General features: G+C 43.2%; 3 protein-coding genes across 4 annotated transcripts in view; 2 read left to right on the forward strand and 1 right to left on the reverse strand.

Annotated features, from left to right (window-relative positions):
• The window catches only part of hpse2 (heparanase 2), a 99,374-nt gene extending 95,837 nt beyond the window's left edge, over window positions 1-3,537 (forward strand). For both annotated transcript variants that reach the window (XM_088635346.1, XM_088635345.1), the window contains one exon: window positions 768-3,537. In XM_088635346.1, coding sequence (XP_088491472.1) covers window positions 768-930 — 163 coding nt within the window. In that variant the 3' untranslated portion in view covers window positions 931-3,537. The remainder of the gene's footprint in view (window positions 1-767) is intronic.
• A 4,554-nt stretch (window positions 3,538-8,091) lies between these two features.
• Window positions 8,092-19,933, forward strand: hps1 (HPS1 biogenesis of lysosomal organelles complex 3 subunit 1). Its single transcript, XM_088635348.1, has 18 exons — window positions 8,092-8,298; window positions 9,147-9,310; window positions 10,060-10,194; window positions 11,033-11,175; window positions 11,715-11,823; window positions 12,097-12,257; window positions 12,409-12,511; window positions 12,890-12,959; window positions 13,113-13,177; window positions 13,296-13,463; window positions 14,874-15,053; window positions 15,207-15,283; window positions 15,793-15,924; window positions 16,607-16,671; window positions 17,127-17,272; window positions 17,662-17,775; window positions 18,938-19,020; window positions 19,184-19,933. The coding sequence occupies exons 2-18, from the start codon at window positions 9,194-9,196 to the stop codon at window positions 19,344-19,346; spliced, it is 2,031 nt and encodes a 676-aa protein (XP_088491474.1). The 5' UTR covers window positions 8,092-8,298; window positions 9,147-9,193; the 3' UTR covers window positions 19,347-19,933.
• On the reverse strand, window positions 19,934-25,908 carry st3gal7 (ST3 beta-galactoside alpha-2,3-sialyltransferase 7). Its single transcript, XM_088635349.1, has 6 exons — window positions 25,354-25,908; window positions 24,139-24,265; window positions 23,466-23,797; window positions 22,823-23,009; window positions 22,260-22,418; window positions 19,934-21,603 (listed from the first exon to the last, which is right to left on the reverse strand). The coding sequence occupies exons 1-6, from the start codon at window positions 25,419-25,421 to the stop codon at window positions 21,364-21,366; spliced, it is 1,113 nt and encodes a 370-aa protein (XP_088491475.1). The 5' UTR covers window positions 25,422-25,908; the 3' UTR covers window positions 19,934-21,363.
• Between the last annotated feature and the right edge of the window lie 504 nt (window positions 25,909-26,412).

Genomic DNA, 26,412 nt, shown 5'->3' on the forward strand with positions numbered 1-26,412 from the left:
GTGGTACTGCAATGATAGATGGTGGAAAAATAATATACAAGATCAAATGTTAATGGAAATGGGACATATTATCTGAATCATAATTCACAGGGAGGATTACTTTTTGGGAGATGTAACAGAGTTGATCAACTATTACAGTAGATTCTGTCACCTTCAAGGTTTGTAGGAAAAACCTTGATAAAAATCAATAAACTGAATAGCTGTCTATGCTTGATATTATATTATGCTTGATATTAATTATATCATATAATTATTATATTATATTGTATTATGTAAAATGTTATAAAATATGCTGCTCATTTCCTGCTGACTTTGCAATATGCTGTCTCCAAGCATATTAATTACATAACTAGACTGCCCTCTAGTGAGAGAACAAAGTTTTTCATTCCCACAGAGACCATTACAGAGCTTTGCTTCTCTAGCTACTAAGATCTTCAGATAGTAGCAGTAAGTCCCAGAATTTCATGCAGTTTAATTTGTAATTATATTGTACAGTTTCCCCAAAACTGAATCAAAATGTGAAATACACAGAAGATTACTGAATTTACCTATACATTCCAGGAGACATTTTATAAATCTTAATCCCTAGAGATTCATTAGTTTAAAGGTTCTTAAGACTCTTCAATGGCCCTTATTTTGCACTGTGTTAGCCTCTGCTTATATCTTAACTGATGACATAATTCATTTGTCCCCTCAGACCTGCAGTGCAGGTCCTCTCTTCATTTGTGTGGCCTCTGCAGTACAAACCTCTCCCTGCTGCTCCGCAGGTCTGTGCAGCTGAATGGGGAGCCCTTGGTCATGGTGGATGACGAGACATTCCCGGATCTGAAACCACGGACACTTCGGCCAGGCCGGATGATAGCCTTGCCACCCATGGCTATTGGCTTCTACGTCATCAAGAACGTCAATGCGTATGCCTGCCGCAGATAGCCAGCACCCTTTGAGACCTCAGTTGCACCCTGAGACCCACCTTCACACACTGACAATCAGTGTGCTTCCAACAACATCAAGGGAGTATTTCTTTAATGTGTCAGGAAAAGGCTGATCTCCTATAAAAAGGGGTTGCACTGATTGCCTTTTGAGTATTTTTGTCTTCCTATTATGATGAGACTCTCCTGGGCTTCATTTAAGCTTTTATTTTTGTGTGTTGTTTGATTTTTAACATGTCAGGATATGTCTTACAAGTTTTCACCCTGTCATGAGTTGGATTTGTTGTGAATCAGTACAATATTTTTTTCACGCATGGCTCTGTGCAGAAATGCTGTCCTGGACATAGGATAGTCAGGCTCCCACACAACCACTATGCAATTTGGTTAAAAATCAACCATTATGTAAATTATCTTACTATAACAGTATAAATACAACCTGCACTGCTTCAAATTCTGTACTACACAGACACACACTAACATGTTCCAAAACAAACAATTTTAATTTCTACCAAATGCAAAAAAATACTATTACTCAATTTGAGTCTAATTGGATATGTTTGTTTTGGGCATGATACAATGATACATGATACAAGAGCAGACAGCAGAGAAACAGGCAGAAAGTCTAAGGCCTAGAAATGATTTGGTCTTGGTAATACTCTTTGCCCTGATGTTATACAGTAAATCCCAGGGAGTAGTTAGAAAATAGCCATAACTTTAGTTAGGTTAAAGGTTTTTAAAATAGTTCCCACATCTATCTCTGATTAAAGGGTATTACTAAAAATACTCGTGCCTCTTTTAAAGAAAATATCTTAACTTATCTATGGGTCTGCACTGTATGAGGTTATCTTGTTTTACATATAATTCTCACACTCAGTCTGTAAAGAGAATTTGGAGGAATTTATTCCAACTTTAAACTTAAACTGACCACAAGACATGGGGACAGAAAAAAAGGGAGATGGGCAGAGTTTTAAAAACTGTTCAAATCCTGTTACACTTTGCTTACAAGGAGACAAAATAATGCCACCTACAGTATAAAGCAATTTCAGATTGTTGCAAAAGAAAAGACGTTCCGTATCATTTAATTGTTTCTGATTGCATTTGTTTTGTTTCTTTTACAGGAAACATGCTTTAATAATCAGAGTTGAGGGACTGGGTGACAACGAAATGTAGAGTTTCCAAAAGATATGGGGGAACCCTTTTGCTCTGTAGGTAAAGACTGAGACACTGGAGGGAAATTGAGCCAACTGCACAATTCAGATGCAATGTGGTTGTACATACAGATCAGACTGAAAAACTGGGATACTGGGTGTATCAGTATCAGAAGGCAGAGCTGGGGTACTAGGAGGAAGTATGGCTCAGCTGTTAGAGTCAAGGCAGCAGGAGCTAGAAGATGGTTTTCCTGTGCTTTTCAGAACTGCCCTCTCTCTCTGCCCTTAAAATGCATTGCTCTTTAATACCTTAGTTTGACCAATTCTTTGTTTTCTTTTCTAATGTTGTAAATGTTTTTTTCTTAAATTATATTTTCATGATGAAAAAGCAGAAAGAATATCTAAATAAATATATTTTATGTTTGTGTTAACCACAACAGCAAAAGGCTACCAACAGAGCTCAGGTATTTAAGGTCACACAGTAGTCCAGGAGTTCTGAAATGAGGGCATTTTATCACAGCTTTAACTGTTACTTGTCAACATGCCCAACTCACTGTTGTTTCCTAGACTGGCTAAATACAAGCAGTCTTTTGTAATACAGCTGATGCTACAAAAACAAAATGTGGCAAATATTAAATATGTAAAGTCTAATTCTTATATATAGATTCTAAACATATGAACTGTGTACATAAATCATGGACAGTATACAAAACTTTTGCTATAATGTTTATGAAATGTTTATTTACATTTTCTTTGAACTATATTAAATTACAGGTGGCCTATCTGTATGTGAGTAATTGTTATTCAAAAGGGTTTTCAAATAAATCTTTCAAACTTTACATAATTGTATTTTTCCAGTATTTGTGGTACAGTAGTTTTAGTTTTTTTTTTATTTTCACATTCTTGTTTGCCTGCCTGATCTGATTAAAACAATGAAGCATTAAAAAGCTGTGATAAAACAAGTACCTTCATACAACCATAGTACAACTAATATAGCAGTAAATCAATTTTATGTTCATTTCTTTTTTTTTAAAGTCACAAAACAGGCTATGTACATGCATTTGTGTTAATGGCAGGTTGTCAATATGATTATATTCATTCTATAATAAGTCCTGTCTAAACCTGACAATCTTGAAATCTCTTCTGTAGTTGATGTATCCTAAAAAAAGAAAAAGTACCCCAAAATGTGTTTGACTTAATGATGCACCTGTAGTCATAGAATCCTCCTGCTGCGACCCGTTTGAAGATCAGAGCTTGTCCACCTAACACCTGAGCTGTGCTGGTGTCTGAGCTGCTTTACTGATACAGGCCTGTGTCCTTTCACTCTGAATGTGTGTGGATTGTTTATTTGAAGTTGTTCATATTTTCTTTTGAAAGAACATTATTTTATTTTGAAAATTTTATAAGACTGAATACTATTTTTTACAAATTTATGCAGTAATAAAAAATAAATGTAATGACTTATTGTTCTTTTCTTAAGCCTATGTCCACAATTAAAAGCAACAATAGAATTTACTAATTTTAAAATGTTATCAGAGCCAGCAAACAGAGATATTTTGCATTGTTTTCAGTCCTTTATAAAGACTTACTGAGTTATTACATGGTAAAAAAAAATTAATAATACAGTAGATTTATAGTACAGAAAACAGTCATACAACTAATAGAAAACATGGAAATGCTACATGATTGTGTGATAAATTATTTTTAAAAAATACTGTGCAAATCTAAATGATAAACTCCAAAATGTCAAAGCAGATATTATACAGTATATCTACCTCCTAGAAATAATTTAACTTCCTAATACCATTGTCACTCAGGAGGGTCTTCTGCTGTGTACTGTGTGATGACATGACGATGTTCTTTACTATTGAAGATATGAAAAATGAACTTCTCTGGGGTCTTTGATGCATTTACTTGGTAATTGTGAAGATGCACATTCTGCTCCCTTTTACTATTACAATGTAAGAAAGAATTTGCCATTTTCATTGAGAGCAATTGCCAACACTAGTTTGCAATCTAGTCAAGGTTTGAACATTAGAAATAGACTTGTTACTAAAAGTTTCCCATGTAAAGAAAGATGGGCAGACAGTAAAATGTTTCTCAAGATAGTTTTAAAGGTTTTGGCTGATTTTGTAAAAAAAAAAAAAACAATGGACCTCCCTCAGGCATACTCAAAGTAGGAAATTTAGAAAGGGTTCATGCATAGGAGTCGACAACAGGAGAAAGCCAGCAGAGAAGAAGCTGTGCAGGGGAGAGTGAAAGAAGCTGGGATGTGTGTGATTTACACCTGTGCCATGGTAGTGCTTGGAGGGGGGGCAGAGGATAAGGAGAACAGAGAAATAAATTGTGAATCAGAAATTCAAGCCCTGGATTCATGTCCCTCCAGGTTAGGAGAGCAGATCAGCTGACATGCCTTCAAAGTGCCGCGTGTCTGCTGGACCCATGCTGGCGAGATCACAAGGGAGAGGAGCTGATCCAGCCAGTTGGGGTGGAGTGGGGCCCAGCAGATGTTCCCAGCAGCTGGGTGCAGGCTTTGTTGTGGGCAACAGCAGGATTGTCTTGTCAGGTCAATGTCGTGTAGTAGTTCTTGATGGAAAACATTCGTGCCTGGTAAACCCTGCGGCTATGTACAGCTTTCCCAAGGTCTGGCATTAGCAAGGGCAGGGTAATCCACACCAGCCTCTCTGCAGTGTTTTGGGATGGGGGAACAGGTTTAAGTGGAAGAAAGAGAGGCCCCGAAGAAAAATGGAGAGTATTCAACAACTACAAAACTCTGGACGCTCCAACCTCCAAAGTGTTTCCGCAGGTAACTGTCTGTGATAGAGAGTACAATTGTACCTGACTGTTAAACTTGGGGATAAAAAATACAGGGTTTCAAAACAGGTCAAATCCATGTGCTTTCAGTGTGTTTGGGCCCTGTTCTAAATAATTCCCCACTGATTTCCTCCATAGCACTGATAACCATAAGGCAGTGTGCTCTGGTCATGCTGAGTGCAATCAGTTAATTTCAACATGATAAATCTGATTGGCATAAAAAAGTCTGCATTTAAATGCATTTTAAGTTAGCAATCAAGGTCAAACTCAATGTTAGTCACTATCTAAAAAGAACAACATTTTGAGGCATCCTATTGCGTTGACCAAGCATCTCTCAGTGGAGTTCTACAGCTGCCAAGTACAGTTTGTGGTCTGCCTGCAGGAATATCAACATCCTTACACATAACCTGATCCTGATTATTAAATATTAGTAAAAACACAGCAATATGATTCAGACAAAAATAGATAGAAAGTCACTGGACTGATATCACTGTACCTGTGGTCCAGAAGTATAATTTTTTTTCCTAGTTTTCCTTTCAGCTTCTTTTGACCATCACCAATGAGCCATCAAGAATACCCTTACTTTACCCATTTGGTATCCATTCATCCATTTTCCTAACCACTTCCTCCCATTCAAGGTTGTGGGAGAGCTGGAGTCCATTTCCGCAAACAATGGGCACAGGGGATGGTATGCCAGTCCATCACAGGGCAGACACAAAGACATAAACACAGAGAGGCACACATTCACAGCTAGGGCCTTGTTTCCCAGAAGCCAATTAACCTACCAGTATGTCTTTGGACTGTGGTAAGAAACTGGAGCGCCCGGAGGAAACCCACATGAACACAGGGTGAACATAGGAACTCCATGTAATTAGCACCCCTCAAATCCTGGAATTGAACCCAATGCCCTACAAATATGAGACAGGAATGCTAACCACTGTGCCACCATGCTGCCCCCACTTAGTGCCCTTATATAATATGTAAACCATTATATGTCACTGCAAGCACAATGTCCTGTTGCAGGCAACATGTCCCATGTTTCACCATAGCTGGGCTGTGGGCTCATGTTTAGATTTCTTACCTCTTACCTAAAGACTAACTGTCTCCAATCATTAAGAGTTACAACTTGTCTTAAGATCCAGGAGCTGAAAAATATACTGCATTTCCTTTTTCTTTCTTTTTTGTGATTGCATTCATTTTCTTCATACGATTAGGCATGATGAACTCCAGCCCAGTGGTCTGTACAGAGTCAAGCTACCTTTGCGTGACAAGCTCCCCTAAAACAGCCTAACCGTAACCAAACCTAGCGTGAAGTTGTTTATATCGGGTGACCATTTAGAGCATGCAGGCCTCTTCCCTCTAGCCAAGATGGAGTTTTTCATGATGTTTATACAGTGTTTACAGTAGTCTGTTTCAATAAGATCTCTTACATACCAATCCCCCCCTCCCCATACTGATCGAGCTGTAGATTACTATTTGCCTAGTGATTCTGCTAACCTGCTTGGTGGAGCTGACATCCTGACTAAATCAGGAGATACATATTTATTTAGAGATGGGAAAAGGATAACTGGGGAGTCAGTCTCCAGGCATATCCAGTCTGTGGCATCCTTCATGAATGCCTAATGCTAATTGCATTACCTGCTGGCTTTGAAGCACTGAGCATATTAGAACACAGACCTTCAAACGAGAAGCTGGGTTTTTTTTTAAAGCCTATTCTACAATGGTAAGACCTGTTTTCCACATCTCAGCAAATATTAAGGCACTGGGAAGGCAGATGTATTGTAATAACATATATAATATATTTTGCAAAAGTAACAATGCTTCAAAAACTTAAACTTTATTTAATTCTACATTCCTAATTTAAAGACCAACTCTACTCCTAAGACTTTCAGAGCTGAGGGCAGATCAGACAATGATAAGAAAAGCATTGCTGACAGTACAATCCTCTCAGAGTTTTGTAATGTTCACTTCTACAGGTCTGGGTTCCATTGCTAAGAACTTGGTCTGACAGCGCAAAGCAAAGGCACAATCAAATCACCCAGTAGTTTAAGATAGCTGGCAGAGGATGAAGTACTGAGTAATTTGTGAATGTTGAGCTAAGCACTGACCCTATGAATCATTACCAGGTCAATTAGCATGGCATTTTGAGGATTCTACTATGCTCCTCATTATACAGTTTGCATGGTTAGCATCATGGCTCACCACACCTCTAAAGACTTCATCACAAATTTGCTGAGATTTTACAGACCTTGTATCTTTTACTATGTCCTTCCAATATGAGCGTTTGTGAAGGCAAACTCACAACCAGGCCACCTTCCCTTTTCCCTTCTGGGAAATTGGCAGACTTAATGGCAAATACATATTGTAACGCATACGGCCATCAGGGTGTGTAAGAGCCGGCTTACCAGAGCGGTGACGTTGCAGCCCTTCCCTGTGATAGCAGGACTACAGCTACTGGGCTGTAGGGAGATCTCTCTTTGGCTCACCAGGCTGGGTCCCTGTTGAGTGACAGGGGTAGTCCTGGGTTCAAGCCCCTGATGGTGGGGGGCTGACCTAATGCAGCAAGGGTGCCCGCCTGAACCCCTGTTGTGTTACAATATCATGGGATACTGGTCTGTAGGTTGTAACAGGAGAAAGTGAGCACCAGCAGCATACTACCCTACACAAGGTTTGTTTTCACAACCAGATGATTGCAGAAATTGGCTTTAAGAGTTGATTGGCCATTTGCACTTTTTGCCTCGCAGGTCTAGGGTCCTGGGTTAAATTCCAGATTGGGGTGCCTTCAGCGTGTGAATTTTGTATAGACATACTGTAATTGAAAGCAAAGCTCTTGTTCTAATAAAAAAGCCAAACTAAATACACATACCAATTGAATGAATGGAAATGCACATTCAATTTAATGTAAAGGTTTCACAGACTTTTCCATTACAACGTATAAAACAATTAATTAAAAGGTTTTGGCCATTCAGAGTGCTCTCCTGTAGGTGACAAATTGCGCCAGTTTTCAACACCTGAACGAAAAAAGTGACAGAATATTCAACAAATAGGAAGACTTGAGCACTGTACTCTCGTTGTCAAGCAAGACCCACTCGAAAGTCGAGTTAGGACCACCCTTAACAGCTTGAATAGCAGATGACAGTGCAGCTTTAAAAAAGTAAACTCTCTTGTGTGGAAACAGGGTAGAAGCAGTCTTGCGTGTGTGCAAATGTCACATGACATTCAGCCTGTTTCGGAAGTGGAGCAGAGAGAGCTCAAACGTTCAGGGGTGAGCTGAGACGGGTGTAGCGAATTCCAAAAAAAAGCTTACCCTACGGAAACTAAACCTGTACAAACATTGTATTTAGAGCAGAGGTCTAATTTAAGAAGACATGGGACTGTACTGACGTCGAGATTGCAACCCCAAAGGCGTAAGTTACCTGGAAGAAACGAAATCGTGCATCGTAACTCCAGAAAACACAGCGCTTCGTGACTTAAAGGAAACAAGTTGTAATAACTTCGTTCCGAAAAGCTGCAAAGATGCGGCAACTCATTCCTTTGTCTTAAAATAGGCCTAAATCATTGATTTGAATATAGTTATTTTTCGTCCTCTCTCACGCGCTTCATCACATGACCGGGTTAAAGATGCAATTTGTACCTCGGAGATTACGAACCTCGGGTAGCGTTTGAGACATTTCTCACTGAAACACATAGTTAAACTGATTCGTTTCGAGTTCGACTTATTGCAGCAACAGGTTCGTTTTGAAATGAAGTAGTGATGAACCATTAGCAAATTAGTTGACATCTGGGAAACGTGAATTTCAAACCAAGAGTTTTAATTATGAGATCAACGTTTTCCGAAAAGGAGGGCCAAGTAGATTCCGATGCTCCTTAAAACAGTACAATATGGGTAAATCTTAAAAGCCGTGTAATACTGAGCCGTTATCTACCCACATTCTTAGTTGTGAGTTGATAAGCATAAAGTGACGGAGGGCAACAGCTAGCGTACTGCAAAGATGGAAGTAGCTCTTATTTCTGTCTTCTGATGGGATTGTCAGCAGTTTTTTTTAATTACAAACTAATTTCTAAGCATGTGGTTTCATACAGTAAGTTATACGGTAAAAGTGTGTCTGCTGAAGCAGAATTGTCACTTTTGTGAAATATTGTGTATGTCCATGAATATGAAAGAGATAATAGACCTTATTAAGTGTTTAAAAAAACTTCTGTATAACACTACATTTTCTAACTGACTGTACACCTCTGAACATCGGTCCCACAGACGCCTCTTCTCCCTGACTAGTGGGATTGCCGGCTGCCCTCCCTCACATGAAGTGCCTGCTGGTCGTCAGTGAGAGTGCGGAGGTTCTGTTCTACTGGACCGACCCAGACTTTGAGCAGAACATTCGTGAGCAGTATGGAGTCACTCTGCAGGAGGGGGAGAGGGTGAGACACTGTCCTGCAACAGGATGCCATAGTTGGTCAGGTTTCAGGAAAGCATGATAAGCTATCTTACTTAAAGAGACGTCGGTGATATAAGCCCCTTTCTGTCTGTGAGCCTTACACCCACAGACCCCAGTGGGGTATTTTGCTGTGGCAAATGTGTAGTTTGCTGTGAGGTTGGATGTCACTTGTCAAGTAGAAATACTGTACTGACTAGGCACTGTATATGTATGTTCATATTGTGGCATTGGATATAGTTCTGCAGTGTATACTTTTTTCATCAGGGTATTTTAGAACATGTAAAAGCATACAAAACTCTCTCAGCTGGAGTAGCAGACAGCCCTACAAACCGGTACCTCTCTGGAACGTTACTTTGGGAAATCAGCATCCTCAGAGGACTGTGAAACAGCCTTTGTGTCTTAAGGCCTATTTACCTACTTCAGATTAAAGTGTATGTGGGGGAGGGGGTTTCCAAGAGTTCTGTGTTTTCAGCAGTTGCTGTATTTGTTACGATAAGGTGCTCATTGTACAGTACTGTATGTCTGCAGCAGTTGCCATAGTGTGAAGTGAGATCTGCCAGTATCCGAGTCAGGCTGTGAGGCACAATGCTTGTGATGTTACAGGATCTCTTGGTTTAATCGTTAAACTATCATAAAGCATCATTTCTGTTCAGAACATGGCATGTGCCGGTATGTGATATGACAGTAGAGAAGTGTGTACACCCCTGAAATGGTTCTTGTACTGTACCCTAGCCCCCTGCTTTTGAAGACAGTATCAACACTGTGTTCGCTCCACTCATCATCTCCTGCAGCACCATGATCGAGAAGATTGGGGACACCTACACTTCCTTCAGCACAGAGAACGGGCACCTCTACATTCTCCACCAGGTACTGCGGAAGCCTGGGGCAGGGGCTGTGCTGAGCGGGGAATGGGCTTCGAAGCCCAACAGCAGTAGTTTCTCCATCACAGCTGGGGGGAGTGGCCTGTGAACAGGCTCGTTCCATACAAAAACCATGAAAAATGTCAGTTTGGACCTCACCTTTTCAGTTTTAAGAATAATTCCCATGCTCATGGAAAAATAGTGGTTTCCAGTCCTGAATGGATCAGGAGACAGGTGCTCAGCGTTGACCCAGTTTGGACACCCTGCCTTATCATTAGACATCCATAGTCTTACCATGGATAAACACAGAAGGCTGATTTTTGTATCGCTTTAGAGCTTATTAACAGTTTTCTAATACATGTTACAATTTTTACCTTTGACCTCCAGTGTCTCAACATGTACAAGACTCAGATTTTATATGCTTTGATTTCTGGCGTAGAGTAGACCCATGCATATATCTCCTGAAGTGTTTGTTATGTACAGTACCCACTATTGGCTTAGGAAGGAAAAATTCATTATTATGCTCCAATGATGCATTTATTGTTCTGTCAATTATCAGCACGAAAGAACACATAGAAATAACATAATGTTTTCTTATTTGCTTCTGGGCACATTTCTTTATAAAGCAGAAAATGAATTAAACAATTCTTCACTAAGTGTAGTGTAAGCACAACCTTGGGCAAATGTGTACACCTGCTCTCACTCTAAGTTCAAATTGTTGGTATGGAACAATTCAGTTTCGGAAATCGTTAGGAAATGTGCAGTGTGGTTTTGTTGAAAGCTTTCTTTGCACTGGGTGGAAACATGCTTTGTGAAGCTGCCATGCTGTTGTTGCTGTGTTCCAGTTTGGGGAGTGCCTGTACATTGCTGTCAATGGAGACGGGGAGGAGAGCGAGGAGGACCTGAGGAGGAAGATCTATGTGATGAGAAAGCTGACGGAGGTGCACTTTGGGATGGTGACACTCAGTGGCGCTCTCCTGAGGAAAGAGTAAGGAGTGTCTGCTACTGGAGGTCTCTGCAAGTCAGCTAGAACAGCAGCGGCCACCTCTGGCACTGCTCTTTAGTTATTAAGTGGTGTTAAGCAGCAGGAGCAGCTTAGTAGGTGTGTTAATTAAGTGAATAAAATGCTGGCCAGGCTGAATTCTGCCCTGGAGAGTAGATGAAGATGAAAGATACTGAGACTGTACCCTACAAATAACTTTTGAAAGTTGATCAGTTGTAATGCAGATCTTTCCAATAATGTTTGTTTTGGAGCAGGGATCTTCATGGACAGTCAAAGAAAATGGAAGAACATATCCCCTCAGAAAGTCCGAAATCCCTACCTGACGTAATAGTCCTCAAGCTTAGTCAGGGCTTAGATAATGTAGTACGTTACCACTTGTTTCATTTGGCTTTATAAGCTCTGAATGTCAACTAAACTAATTGTATGTTATATGTATTTTTATATATCTTTAACATTTCTATGTTCCTAAAGATCTGTGATTGTTGATATTTTTGTCCTACTTGTTTTTTTCATGTTTTTGATAGATTGCGTCCTCAGGACACAGCACAACGTAACCGTCTCTGGAAGATGATGCAGAGCCTTTTGGAAACGTACAGCCGTTTGCGAATGCAGGACCAAAGCTTTCTTGTAGAGGTATTAGTCCGTGTTAGACAGAGAGCTTTCACTCAACTTAGATTCAGTTTCAAAACGTTTGTTTTATTTTTCATGGAGCTTTTAAAGTATGACGGAAGGTCTGAAGGACATGATTACTGGGAGCATTGTGGGATACGTGCTGCAGAACTCTGGGAACCTTTCAGCGGCCTCTGTTCTTCAGTCCGTCTCTCTACCTTCATTCTTCTCAGTCTTCCCGTCACATCTTGTTTCACCAGACTTTCCCTCTGTGCTCTGTCTCCCTCCTTCCCTCAGGCAGTGGAGAGGCTGATTCACCCGGCCCTGTGCGAGCAGTGCATCGAGTTCCTGGAGCGCCGGCTGGTGCAGCAGATCAACAGCAGCGTGGAGCGGGCCGGCGAGGAGGTGCTGCACGCCTTCATCCTGGTGCAGACCAAGCTGCTGGCCTTCTACTCCAGGTACGGCCTCCCGCGTCTGGCCGAGAAGCGCCGAGCGATGGCCAGCAACGGGGGCGAGCTGCTCATCGGGTGGTTCAGGTCCCTGAAAGAGACTAGTGTTTCTGATGATGTCGGACGGATTTATCCGAGCTGGTCTGTTTCTCCTCTGCAGCCGGAACGCCAGTACAGTGAAGCCGTCTGACCTGCTGGCCTTGATGCTGATAGTGCAGAACCTGTATCCTAGCAACACGGACCTGGAGGACACTGCCTCAGAGGTAGGCCAAGCCCAGTCCGGACACAAGCGAGGTGTCGTTGAAAACCAAAGTGTCGCGTTACCAGAGTTACCCTCTAGTCTTGTTAACTTGTTTTTTTTGTATAATAGGTGAGAAATCTAAACAGCTTTCTACAGTATGTGCCTTGTGCTTTGCCATTCCAACCTTTGCCTTGGAATGGCTGTAAGAAGATCGTTAGCTCCCTGTCTTCAGGAAGAACTGAGGTCAGAAATGAATTTGGGATTTTTTTTTACCCAATTGTTTTGGGAGTTTTTTTACAAAGAGGCTAGAGGGCGGAGAGGACCCTCTGTGCCTGAGTGTGTAAATAGAGTAGGCATGTCTATACATTCAGAGGCTAATGTCTGGGTGATCTGTGCTCAGGAGGTGGAAAGCAGTTCTGTTCCAGAGGTCTTCTACACCCCAGAACATTCCCCAGGTGGCAGCAATACAGGTACACTTTTCTCTTTAAAATTACTTTCCGCTAAAACGTAATCAACTGGTGGAATGCCGCTGTAATGCGTATTGTCGCGGCTGCTCGGGGTCTGTGGGTGCTGTGGGCCGAGGCTGGGGGCCGCCCTGTTGACCCGAGGCTACTCTCTCAAAGCAGGCTCAGCGGGGAGGGAACCGGAGAACGCTCCCGTCTTCCAGTTTGTGGACCCCGATATCCAGGTAAGCTCAGCTAACCTTGCCCTCCAGGCCGTCTCGTTGTGTGGCCCCGTTTCCTGGTCATCTCCTGTTCTGCAGTATTTCAGCTGCCCTCGTTTCAAGGGCTCCGCTGTGATTGCAGATGGCGGAGGACAGCCTGAGGACCCTAGAAGCTCCACCTCCCGACCCTTCAGCCCCTCGCAGGGTCTTCCTGGAAGCCACCTTCAGAGAGGGCTACTGCTCCATGATGCCTCACTCCATGTACTGCCGGCCGCTCTGGCCCGGCCTCTCGCTGGTGCTGCTCACGAAGGTCAGGCTTGCGCGCGTCTGCTCGTTCCTTCCCGTGTCCGTAGTCGCTCTCCCAGCCTGCGTGCTGAATTGCACCTTCTCTTTCCGCTGATAAAGACGTGCTTGCAGGTGACGGTAAAAAAATATTTAAAAAAAACATATTTGCGGGGTGCTCTTCATTTAATTAAGCATATTAACACCATGTGTATTAGTGACGGCATGCTTTTGGTTTCGCTACATAGTCAAAATGACTAAAACAAAATTCGGTTTGGTTCTTTGGAGGGAAAATAGATCCGTCTCTCAAGTTTCACGAATGTCCACAAGGTGGCAGCAGTTAATTAAAGTGTTTGTTTTTTACCTTCGTAAAAGAATGTCACATTGCTAGAGCATTTTAAAATTGCAAGTAAAATGATTTACTTGTAGCACAAATAAAACAGTTAAGTGGCCTCTTGTGTTTTCTTAATGTTTTGAACAGGAGTACAAGAGAAAAAATGTTTCTTTCATATCCACCACTTGATAGGGTTGTGAACATGAATAGACTCCATTTGACCCATGGTGAAAATGGGAAATAAGTTACAGACTTCTTGGGATTAACTAGGCAGAGAAGTTTTATTTTACTGTGTTTGCTTTCCTGTAGTTGTGTAGTTTTGCCATAAGCAAAACTTATTCGAATCCAGACTGAAGACCTATTGCTTCAGCCTAGCCTACTCACACCTTACATTATAGCCTGCTGCAACCATGGCTGCTGGTGCTGCTGTACATGCCATTGTGTGTCTCTATGTTGGCCCACCAGGTAGATACAACTGTTCTGACCAAACTATCCTATTCTCCTCCCCACATGTCTGGATGGCGCCCGGGCTGGGCACCATCTGAGCTGGATTCTGCATCACTGCCATGGATCCAAGAGGGACATCATGGATATAGCTGTCGTTTTGGAGGAATTTACTGGTCTACAGAGATCTGCAAGGAGTGCAAACACACAGAAGACATGATGGATGGATGGATTAATACCCTCATTCATTTATTTCCTTTTTTTAAAATTATATAATGTTAGCATGCCCAAAGGGGTTGACCTTGGACAACCAGTTGACCTTGGACCCCCAGAGTTTTTTTTTCTCCTTGCTAAGGAGTTTTTGGTTCCTCTCCTCCGTTGTCTTCTGGTCTTCTATTCTGTATTGCCGAAATGTATGGTCACTTGCATTGTTAAGCGCCTTGGGGCAACCTTGTTGTGAAAGGCGCTATATAAAAACAAATTGAATTGAATAAGCATTGATTCAACTCCAAAGCTCTGTGTGTGCAGAACAGATTCCAGCCCGGGTAACAGCCAGAATACAGTCTCGTCTGCATATTTACTTCTCCATTGCATTTAGATCTTCACTTGAGGCTGCAATGGACAGTTGATTTTGATTTTCTTCTCTGGCGTCTTCTGCAGATTCCCAACAGCCAGGTGGCGATCCAAGTCTACTACTTCTTGGAGCACTTCACCTCCCTGGAAAAAAAGCTGAGCGAGGAGCCGGAGGGCAGCGTGCTCTCCCGCACGCTGTCCGCACTGCTGGAGCTCCGGGGCAAGCTGGACAAGTTTGTCCGGGCTCTGAACGGCAGCGACATCCAGGTCAGAGTCCTGGGCCGGCAGGGGCTGGCGTCGATAGAGAAAAGGAATCTCCTGAGTGTGGGAAAAGTTGCAGTCAAGGATCTTGTCTGAAACAAAGATCGCTTGTTTTTTAACTGCAGAACACCAAACACCCGTTGTCCATTGTTGTTTCAGTTTTCACAGCTGCAGAACACCTGGACAGAGTTTAAGAGCAAGGCGTTCTCAAGAGGAGGCCCGGTGAACAGTAGGGAGTGAGTAAAATGTCTGTCCTTTCCAGCGGTAATCGATAGGCAGCACACGAGGGGACCTGCCAGGCTGGCTTCGGCTCTGAAAGATGTCAGATTAGGAAGCAACAGCCCCCCACCACCACCCCCACCCCCAGAAAGTCAGGCACTTAAAAAACATCCCTACTCTTTTCTTGAATGTGTTCCACCAGCCGCTTTATTGTTGAGCTGAGAGTGTGTTTGTTCCCCATCCTGTGATCTCCCTCCTCTTATGACATGACTTCTTCCCGATACAAAATAATTGTGACTCATTACTTTTACGTTTTTCAAGAATACAATGGATGAAAACGGAATCGAGATGCAGACATTCTTGTCGCACAACCCAGAAACGTTAGTTGTTGTACCGTACTCTTGACTGCCTTGATCTAAGCCCCTGCCGGTCTGGCGTGTCGAGCGCGTGTGAAAATGGCTGCCGCGAGGCCGGGCGCCCCCCCGGAGACGGAAACGGAGGGTCAAGCTCGGCTGTGTCTCCCCAGGCTGCTGCCGTCCTGCCGCGCCATGAAGAAGCAGCTGTGCGCCGTCTACAGGCAGTACTTCCTGGCAGAGCAGGCGGGGAGAGCGCAGCGCCTGTCTCCGAGCCTGCAGGAGAAGGCCTTGGCCATGGTGCAGTATGTAGCCTCCCCCTCTTTACTTTCAGTCGTTCTCTCGGAAATGAAGTTTGACACACTGTTTTTCCCCCGTTTTAATTATAATCTGATTAGAGAAAGTGGGTGAGTTCGTCATCCCGTCGCCCGTTGCAGGGGGGAAAGGACAAAGTGAACACAGCTGGAGTCTCCACCACTGTTCGGTTTTCAAACGCAGGCCTATGCGGTGACGGCCGCTCGACTGATTGATGCTGTACAGGCACCGTAGGAAGGGCCGTGCGTGTCTGTACTGACAAAACGAGGGAAGCCTTTTGTGAAGTTTCTTGAAATATGACGGCATTCTGAGACTGAAGAGTGAATTTCCTGAAAAGAAAAATTAGAAATGCTTGTTTTTGTCTGTATTTTTTGAGGCTTCTGAAGGGGACAGCAATTCCGTAAGCACATTTGAACCCAAATTGAAAGCCTGTGCCTATACCTCAAATTTCACGGTTTGATTTGTTTGTCTTTTGTTACTGTATGCAAGCTTTATTTTATTTTTTTTGGTATTGCTTTATCTGTTTAGTGATCGTCCTGCACTTTTGGCTGTTTTGTGTCTCTATCATATAAAACGTCTTAAAGTTCTCCCTCTGAGTCACAGAATTGTTAACAGCCCAGCTCCTGTAAATATGCGTGCAGTAAACATCCACTTATGACGCTTGTGTTACAGAGACAAGCTCGTGGACTGGAAGGACTTCCTGTTGGTGAAGAGCAAGAGGAACATCACCATGGTGTCATATCCTACTTTCTGTAGTAGATTCAGGAGATACAAACAGACTCCCAACAAGCAAAGCGTTTGCAGTACCTGAATGCAAACTTGACGTGAATGAGATGACAGAACCCCCCTGTAGAACGAGCGAAAGAGCTGGTAGAGGAGAGAAGAACTCTGGGAAGGAGATGGCCTTGTCATATTCAAGTTCATGGATACCATTCGGGTGAATCCATTCAAGTTTTAGCTTACTAGGGAACACAGAGGGCTGTGTAAAATAATTTAAGCTCAACACTTTTCTTTAGAATTGTGCTTCATAATGCAGTTCTAATGGAATATATTCGAAAAGAGGGCAAATATAAGAAAAGGGACAGTCCTGAGCTCTATGTGCCTACCACTTCAAACTGTAAACTGCCAGTTTTTCTATGTGCAGGGCGTCACTCACTGCAGTCTAACCTGCGCTTCCTTAACGTGTTTCTTACTTACCTGGAGGACTTCCCGGGCCTGGTACACTTCATCTACGTGGACCGCACAGCGGGTCACATGATCGCGCCCTCCCTCAATGTGACGGACCGCTCCACCTCGGAGCTGGGAAAGGGGCCGCTGGCACACTTCATCAAGAGCAAGGTGAGCCAGACGTGTCCGGCCTGCTTTTCCATCTCTTCTGGTAAGCAAGTTTACCAACATGGAATTTTGCTTCAAAGCAAGTTCCACTATGTTTGCTGGCGTCTCGAAAATTTTCAGGTATACCAATTTTGTTTTTTAAAAGGTAGTTGTTTTATGGCCATTGATGTTTAAAGCCATAAGAGCATTTGGAATAGGGTGTCCCTCTTTACATACTATACAAAAGACATTCTCTGTAGTGCTTTCAAAGGTACTGCAGTTTAAATTGGGCTTTAGGTTTTCCTCCACTCAGTACAGATGGTTATTTCTGCAAGGTGTTTCCAGTCCAATGACATGAGGAAGCAGTGAGCTGTCCGTCTGATTGCCATCTCTCTCTATTTTCCCCTGGTAAGGTGTGGAGTCTGGTGGGCACAGCCAGGCGGTATCTCCAGAAGGGCTATACCACAGTCACCCTGCGAGATGGCGACTACTACTTCTGCTACTTTCTGTGGTTTGAAAATGAAACAGTAGGAAACTGTTCTTCATTTCAGATAGTCTCACTGACGGAGCTCACAGGCAAACATGATACTGACTGACCAAAATATTAGAAACTGGTCAGAATTAATAGACTGGTGTTTCCCAACTCTGGTCGTGAAGAAACACTGTCTGTTGGTCATCGTTCCAGCTAAGACTTTAAACTGCCCAAAGCTGATTGATGACTTCATTGATCATTTTCCTTGTTTGAGTTTTATTACCTTGTTTATTTTGTAAGTTCTGAGCATCACAAATCCCCTACTTCAGGGCCACTGTTTACAGCATTTCCAGCATGCTTGGTTGCTGTTATTTCTTACTAAACAGTTCTTACTTCTTGATGAATTGAGATGAACAGGCAGGTGGGACTGGCACTGTGACACTCCCACGATGAGTGGGTTTTCCATTTCAGACAGCATTCCTGAACAAGGGCAGTTCTGCAAATCCCATCTGACCATGAAAGCTAATTTACAAATAAGCCCAAGAGAGAAAACTGAGATCAGTTAGCCTGTGTTTAAGAACTTGGCTGGCACATAAACCCAGAGATACAGAGTTCGTCCAGGACCAAGCGGTGAAAAAGACTCTCTCCAAGGCAGGTAGCAGGAAAGTCTTCCACCCCCTCCCCTCAGACGTCCTGTTCTACATCAGTGGAAGTCGTGCTTGCCACCAAGGAGAGGTTGAGATTGGGCTGCTCATACTGTATCATCAGTCACTTTCAGGTCCATGGAAATCATCCTCAACTGTGAGCGATAGCTGAGGAATCATTTTTCAGTGGGGATTCCTAATATTTTGGTCAGCAAGTGTAGTTTTAAAACCTGGTTCCCAGTGATTCTTAACCTACTTCCTTTCATGGTTTTTATCACAGAATGTGTCATGTTGTGTGTACCTTGTGTGCTCAATACTTTCAGTTAGTTTTAATAGATGTACTGTATGCTGGTTTTAAATGTACTAGCAGAATCATATTGCAGGCTCTCCATTCACTGTGTTGTTCCTGAGAGTTTAGGTATTCCGTACTTCCCTGTGCAATGTTCAGAACACGGCGATAACTTAAGAAAAAAATGTTTTGAGACATTTGCTATAGTAAAGACAACAATATTGTTCATACTGTATCTACAACAACGCACGCCCTCATGCTGTCTGACTGTGTCCTTCTCTCAGGGGTACAAGCTGGAGGTGATTGAGCTGCCTGTCCTTCCTGATGACTCTGCCCCCATTGGAATGCTGGGAGTGGACTACTACAGGTAGAGATGAGTACAGTTTTTTTTTTAATGTTAGCATTATGCTTTGGGGCAAAAAAGTAACATCTACTAAAACTTTTTCACTGTATAAATCAAGCGCGTACTGTACTCTTGTCTGCCCCGCCTAGACCAGCTCAGTAACTGAGTGTGTGGGCTCCCCTTACAGGAAGCTCCTGAGGTACTACAGCAAAAACCACCAGACGGAGGTTGTCAAGTGTTACGAGCTGCTGACCATCCACCTGGGAGTCATCCCTACCGAGTACATCCTGCAGCACTGCTGTCAGCTGGCCAGGAAGCTGTGGGAGCCCTCCCGCATTCCTCTGCTGTAGGGCAGCCTGGGAGGGACTGCCCATGGAGCCTCGCAGACCAGTCGCTGACACGCTCGCCTAGTGGCACTGTGCTTTCCAGATGACTACATCTTGCCCACACATCTCCCCTGAGGCCTCCTGCCTACCCTCCCCTCCCCTTCACTGCATCTCCTTGTCCACAGAGCGTCCACTGAGAGACGCCGCTGGCTTCAGAGCTCGGACACTGGCCTTGCTGGTGGCTCTGTGGAGGTGAAACAACGTCAGTCCTTGTAGAGTCTGCAGTTCTCCGTAATCTTCAAACAAGAGCGCAGTATTCATCACAGTCTTTCTGTCAATTTTTCCAGCTCCTTTGTTTCCATGTTCGCAGTAACTAACACGCAGTAGTGTAGCTGCACCCATTTATAAACACGATGCTTTCACATTCCATTTTCACTAAATAAAATCATTGGAGGATGCCTGAGGTTCTTCTCTTAACCATACAGTCAGATTGCACTATTGTACTTCTTAGTTTTGGAAATTGCTCTAGTCCATCCGCATTTTTCTGTTATTCTGACTTTTTGAACAATGTGAAGTACTGTAATATATAAAATAAAATTCAATTATGAGGATTTATTGTAGCAAATTCTTGAGACCACTTTTTAATATTTGTAAACATGGTACAGGTATAAAAATTGAGTTGGGCTGAATAGGCAGATCACTATATAGGTCTGAGTGATAGCACATGCTACATGTACATAAGAGTGGATGCAAATGAAGGAGGCTATTAGGCTCATTTTAATGCATTTGGTCATATTTTATACTATCTGAGAATCTCATCCATCTGTTTCTTGAAGGAGTCAGGATATCAGCCTCAACCGATACTCCCACAACCCTTTGTAGATCAGGGTGAAGAAATGCTTCGTGTTCTTGGTTTTAAATACACTTCCACGTATTTTCCAGTTCTGTCCTTTGGTTTGTGTTTCACTGTTCATTGTGATGAGGTCCGCTGGACTGACGCTGTAAATGCCTTGGAAGATTTGGAACATTTGTAACAGATCCCCTCGTGATCTTTTCTTTCCAAGACCAAAAGGTTCAAAAGGACAATCTTTTACATCCCAGCATGCATATGTGCTCTGGACTGACCCTTAAAACGGGCATTTTTAACTTTTAAGAAACCTTTCAGTATGGAGAGAAAGATGTCATGTTGAACGCATGTCAAAAGCAGTATCAGGAGTCATACTATCTGGAGGGGTGGAGAATACTATTGTGTTTTCCTTAGGAGGAAGAGGGGGTTTCTGTACAGGATATACAGTTAGCTCTTTCCGTAGCGAAATATAAACTTTAAACTGAAGCATGGTGAAAGGTCACCTGCAGCGTCGCTCCGCTGACTGGAAAGAGTGAGACATTTCCCCTAGCCTGGTCTCTCACCTTTGTTTGGTTTTTTCAAGGATGAGTTGTTTACAGTGCTGAAGTCCATTTCTCGATCAAGATTAATAGCCATTTACTCAAGGTAAATGTAGTTTAATATCTGTATATCCTTGGACTTGTGCTCCTGCTGCCTTTCTGTATACAGGAGTGAGACATTAACAGTTTTCAGGTCACTGAGCAGCTGGTGCAGTTTCCTTCCAGACTCGTCTTTAAGATCAGCACTGCATGTTCTGCATTAAGGGTGGGTTTGTGTTTTAGATTTTTTTTAGGAGTACTAAACTGGAGAAGGCTATTATCTCTGCAATGTACTTGGCTTGGTCTGTGGAAGCTCCTTTAAAGAGAGTACCAGAGTCATGGAAGGTAATAACAAGCACTTGGCTTCCTTTTCTACTTGAAATCATGTGTAAGCAAGATTGCTTCTTCACCTTTCCTCAATAGTTTCATCTTAATTCTTCATTAAAAATGTGGAGTTAGCCGACAGTTTTTTCAGGGCGATAGTTTTTTCTCCATTTAAAGGCTTGACGAACGTCAAGTTGTTCCTCGGTCAACGTAAACTGGCAAGCCTGCAGAAGCCAGACTTCATAAACCTGTCGAAATGTGGAATTACGTGTCTGGTTGGTTCCGCGTGCTGTCAGGTCAGGCCCCCAGTGAGGTCATTCAGCACTGTGGCTCCCACCAGCTCCCTCAGAAACGTTTTCTCCATGCTTACGTCGTGCACAACCTGGACCTTAATGGCGTCCATGTGCAAGGACTCGTAGTAGTGCAGTGGGGTGTCGGAGTGCTGAAGGTCATATCCAAATCCTGCCAGGCTGACCTCGTCACACAGCTGCAGCGCCATGACAACAGCACTTGCCCCAAGGGTGGGCACCATCTACCGGAGAGAGAAGACAGGCACTGGTGGTGACTAATATCCTTCATCACTTTCACTACTTCACACAGAGCTGAAGGGCTATTTCACTGTATGTGTTTCATAGCACATTTCATTGAGGAACGTGAAGGCACATACAGTATAACCTTCATGTTTTACAATGAAATGTGCTAAATGGGCCAGATGGCCTCCCGTTGTTCATATAGTAACTTTTTTTATGTTCGTATGCTAACAGTCATTAGGCACCCAAGTATGAAAAACACAAAACTTGAGGGAGAATAAAATGATTCATTGTTTTCTGGTTCAGTCGAGAGAGATGACTATTTCTGTCCTGGATCATTTAGCTACAGTATTCATAATTAAAGTAATTGTGAGTGACCATTCAGACAGCCTCCATTGTACGCTTTAAGAATTCAAATGTAAAAATGAAGTGCATGTTGATATCCATTCATACAAAATATTTGATCATTTTGGTTTGTCTAAAATGAACTCTCCTGCATGTTCTTAGAAATATCCAATAACTGCCAGACCCCAAAAATAGAAAAGTAACCAGTAATGAATATATATACCCGTAAGATCAGTCTTATTTAGATGGCAGCTTGCATCCAAGGACCACAAGTGCGTGCAAGAAAGATAGAGATCAGAAGGAGCGACAGCACCTTGGAATGACTGCCCTGGTGGCCTGGGGCCTCAGAGAGCCCCAGCAGCACCTGGCGTGTCTCGCGGATTATCTCGGGGTTCAGGATCCTGAAGTTCTCAGGGCGGAGGGGTATGGAGTCCACCACTTCCTGCCAGAACCACAGCCTGGTCCACCAGCCCTGCGCAGACACAGACAATCCGCCTAGCACACAGACCGACTGAGTAACGATACCGGTTACTTAATGAAAACAAGCTGATACATGTGATGGGTGTAATTCTACCCTTCCCAGAATTCAGAGCAGCTCCCTGGACATCGGAGAAGCCACAAGGCCTGACCTCCTGCTGTGGGCTAGTTCTACTCTGGCCGTGATGTAACTGTGCCTTCTGCAGCAGGCTCTGAGACACTGAGCCCTGCTCCACACACAAACCCAAATGAAATGCATTTGAGGAATTACCTTGCCCAAAAATATGATGCAAGGGATCAGCTACAGCCTGTCATGGCCACAGCTGTGAGATCAGTATATGCACATCTAAAAGTAAGATATATAAACGAATCAGAAACTGAAAAGGGCGCTGGACTCACCAGGGGCTTCTGCGCCACCACCCCAGTGAGCCAGTCCAGGTCCGAGCTCTTGAATACAGCCAAGGCCACCAGGGAGGTGTTGCTGTACTCTCTGGGAGAGTGTGGGGCCCCTTCAGGGTATGTCAGACGGATGGTTGTTCGGGAGCCAGCATCTCTCTTAAAACCAGACACCGGAGCGCTGTTCATCCTGACAACAGCGGACGGGAAAACCTTTAGTTGTTTCAAAGTATATTGCAAGCTGACCTTTCCTCGACCTCGTGAACGCAGTCTCTAACCATGCAATGGAATGATTTCTAAGCCTTCAGAATAACCCATGTAATACTTAAAAGGTCCTTTTTCATTTCTTACCACACAACAGAAGATGAGATATTTGACATTCTTCACAAACGATTATAACACGTACGTCAAGTTAAAGTAGAGACAACGGCCAAGTCAATTTAGAAAAACCGAACCTCGCTGGAAGTTTAAAATCTGATACTCTTGGGGAGAACAGCGAAAGCAGGGTAACCGACGAGAAACTATTGCTGTCTGCGCAATATTTTGTCGTAACCAACACTGACGTCTTGTTGCGAGTACCCTGAAAGACCACCATCCTCCAAAAACCAAGACCCCCTGTGTTCGATTGCAGAAGGGAGGCGCCCACCTGATGATGACGTCATGCTGATCGATGTGGTCCCCGAGGCGGCTCCCCAGCAGAATGCCCCCGCTGCCCACCACCACACAGCGCCTGCAGCCGCCCGCCGCCAGCGAGGGGGGCAGCCCGCTCTGGGGCAGGCTCCTGAGGGCTGCGGCCGCCCGCTCCTCGCTGCCCCGCAGGCCCAGGGGAGGGGACAGCTTCTGCTCGCCCCCCACGTCCCGCAGGAACACCGGGACCGCCAGGGGCAGCTGGCCCGGGTACACGGCCCTCAGGCGCTCTCGGCTCCAGCCGGGGCGGCAGGCTCTGGACAGCAGGCCGGCCGAGCGGTTCAGCAACCCCTGGATGAAGGACACCAGGCGTGTGCTTCACTGTCTCTTCAGGACATGAATAAACTACCGGCGTCACTCGTGCCAGCAGACGACTGCATATCCTACAGCTCTGTCGTGCTCTTAACCCAGAGAAACTGAGCAGTAAACATGACTCATGCTACTGCTGAAGGCGCATGAAGAACTATCTTCTGCCTTCTGTCTCTAATTCAGTGTAGGTTTCTCCTTTACTAGTGAGGGTTTGCATTCATTCGCTCTGCCCGTGATGAAAGCCAGACTGGACTCTGTTAAACCAGGAAGGGCAGCATTGAGAGCGCGTCTGATCTCTGTCCGTGCCGTGTGCGGTACTGTACCTCCTCTCGCCTCTGTGCCAAGCCGTCCTGTCTCCAGGCTTTGGCTTCCCTGGGGAAGTAGGCCGGATAGAGCACAGCTGTGTAGCACCCACACAGGAGCAGCAGACTGACAGCCAGGTTCTTCTTCCTAACGCAGTGGCAGAGGTCAATGTTCAACTCACAGACATGGGGCTGTAAAACATTAGCTCATAGCAGAGGTGGTTGATTCAGGGGCTGCAGTGAAAATGGTATTTTTTTCCAACTACACCTGACTGATCGTCTGCTAACTGACATTGGAGTGTGTACAAATATGTTTCACTGTGATTTTACTTCCCACTGACAAAGAAAATACTCTGTTGTCTCTCAGCTGAAAGCACAACAGAGCCAATATGTCCTGCAGAACCGACGGCTCCACACGCTCCCATTTGTTTTGCTATGAATGCGTCATTACCCTTTATTTTTTTATATTATTAAGTGCACATGCATGTGCTGTATGTCCTACTCACGTATTATTACACCGATTTCCAGGAGTTTGAACTACAGTGTGAACAAATGGTAAATAAGGGTTAAATAATGAAAAGGCGGTAAAATTAGAAAAAAATAATATACAATAAGCTTATCGACCAGAAAATACAAGTTATTATATTTTAGTGATGCTTTTAAAAACAGTTTTAATAATACAGTACATGTGGAAAATGCAAGCGTAAACGAACTTTCGTCGTCGTGAAAACTAGTATAATATTTTCAAAATCAATTTGATTTTTTAAATTGTTACATATGATGAGGTGTTACATGTAATAGTAAACTTGTCAGATGCTACGGAACCGTTTTTCAGAATTCCTTGTATTATTGTATTATTGTTTTAATTCTACTTTAAGTTTATTATTATTGTATCCATTTGTGGTTTTTATACTATGCGCTACCTGAAACCCCTTTTTTAATTTAAATTGTCTTATTTTTGTATACGTAAAGTTCCAAAATCATTTTAGTTATATCTTTCTATTTTGTAAGATGTATTCTTTGAGATACGTAACGTACCGTAGGCCTCTATTAGATAATAGGCTGTTTTCTTTTTAATAGCCAATAGCCGTTATTCCACTGTATCGTTGTTATAATCAGATATTATGGTAATTGTGATTCAGAGATTTAAGAATTTTTTAATTAAAAAAAGAATTTATAAAACATACTGTACGAGTAGTTTAAGACAATCGGTAAAATTAGCTTTAAGTTACTCACCGACTCAGGAAGAATTCTCTCTGTTCTCTCCCATTGGGTCTGTGAACCCCCTTCTCTGTATCGTCCATCTCCTACAAAATCTGTATACTATCCTGAGTATCAGTGTTCTTCCACGTACAGGTGTTTTTCTCAGAATTTTTATACTCATACGTTTTTCATATGTGTTCTCGCATTGAACAAAATGTTTTATTTATTTATTTTGTAGAACATAAATGAATTAGAGGGTGTCCCTAAACCCCCCCAAAAAAAATTATCGTTGATTTTTTTCTTAACAACGTTCGTGGCAGTCTTAATTGCAGAAAACGCAGACCTTATAAGCAAGACAGAAGAGCAATATTTTGTAATATTAGTCTCCTTCACAAACGACGCAAACGGACGTAGCTTTTTCCGTCGTTTGTTTCAGAAACTTTTCGTTTCGCATTTGTCCACTGAACAAAAGAAAGATATAAAAATATTTATTTTCCCGTTTCCCATTGATGAGTATTCCCAACACCGCCTCTCCATCGTCCTACAGAGTTGAAATGTCAGAGGTTTGGAATCCGTGTCGACGCTGACTAATCGGTTACCTATTACTTCGCCCAACGTCTCACGAATGTGATCGCCTGGTTAATAATCGACTAACCTGACCTTTCCTCAGGATGAACTGCAGAGCTCTGATCTTTCCGATTTTTTTACATCTTTGTTTATTTTGTAGGCACATAGTGTAAAAAATGGATATGAGTAAGCACAATCACGGAAAGGCAGTGTACAGTGACAGGATGCATTGTACAGAATGTTTTGAAAAACGTTTTCCCTTCGTTTTGTAAAAAAAGAACAAATCTTTTTTAAAATAAATGGACATCGCAGTGATCAGATGTCAGTTTTCCATCTTATCTTTAAACGTTAGATGTCCCCAGATTTCACACCCTATAAATTACAGTATATGGACTGTAGCCTATATGAAAATATTGTAACGCAACGGGGGTTCAGGCGGGCGCCCTTGCCGCATTAGGTCGGCCCCCCACCGTCGGGGGCTCGAACCCGGGACTCCCGCGTCACTCAACAGTGACCCAGCGCATA

This window comes from Lepisosteus platostomus, chromosome 6, assembly GCF_059453375.1.
Source record: "Lepisosteus platostomus isolate fLepPlt1 chromosome 6, fLepPlt1.hap1, whole genome shotgun sequence".
In the NCBI taxonomy this organism is placed as follows: domain Eukaryota; kingdom Metazoa; phylum Chordata; class Actinopteri; order Semionotiformes; family Lepisosteidae; genus Lepisosteus; species Lepisosteus platostomus.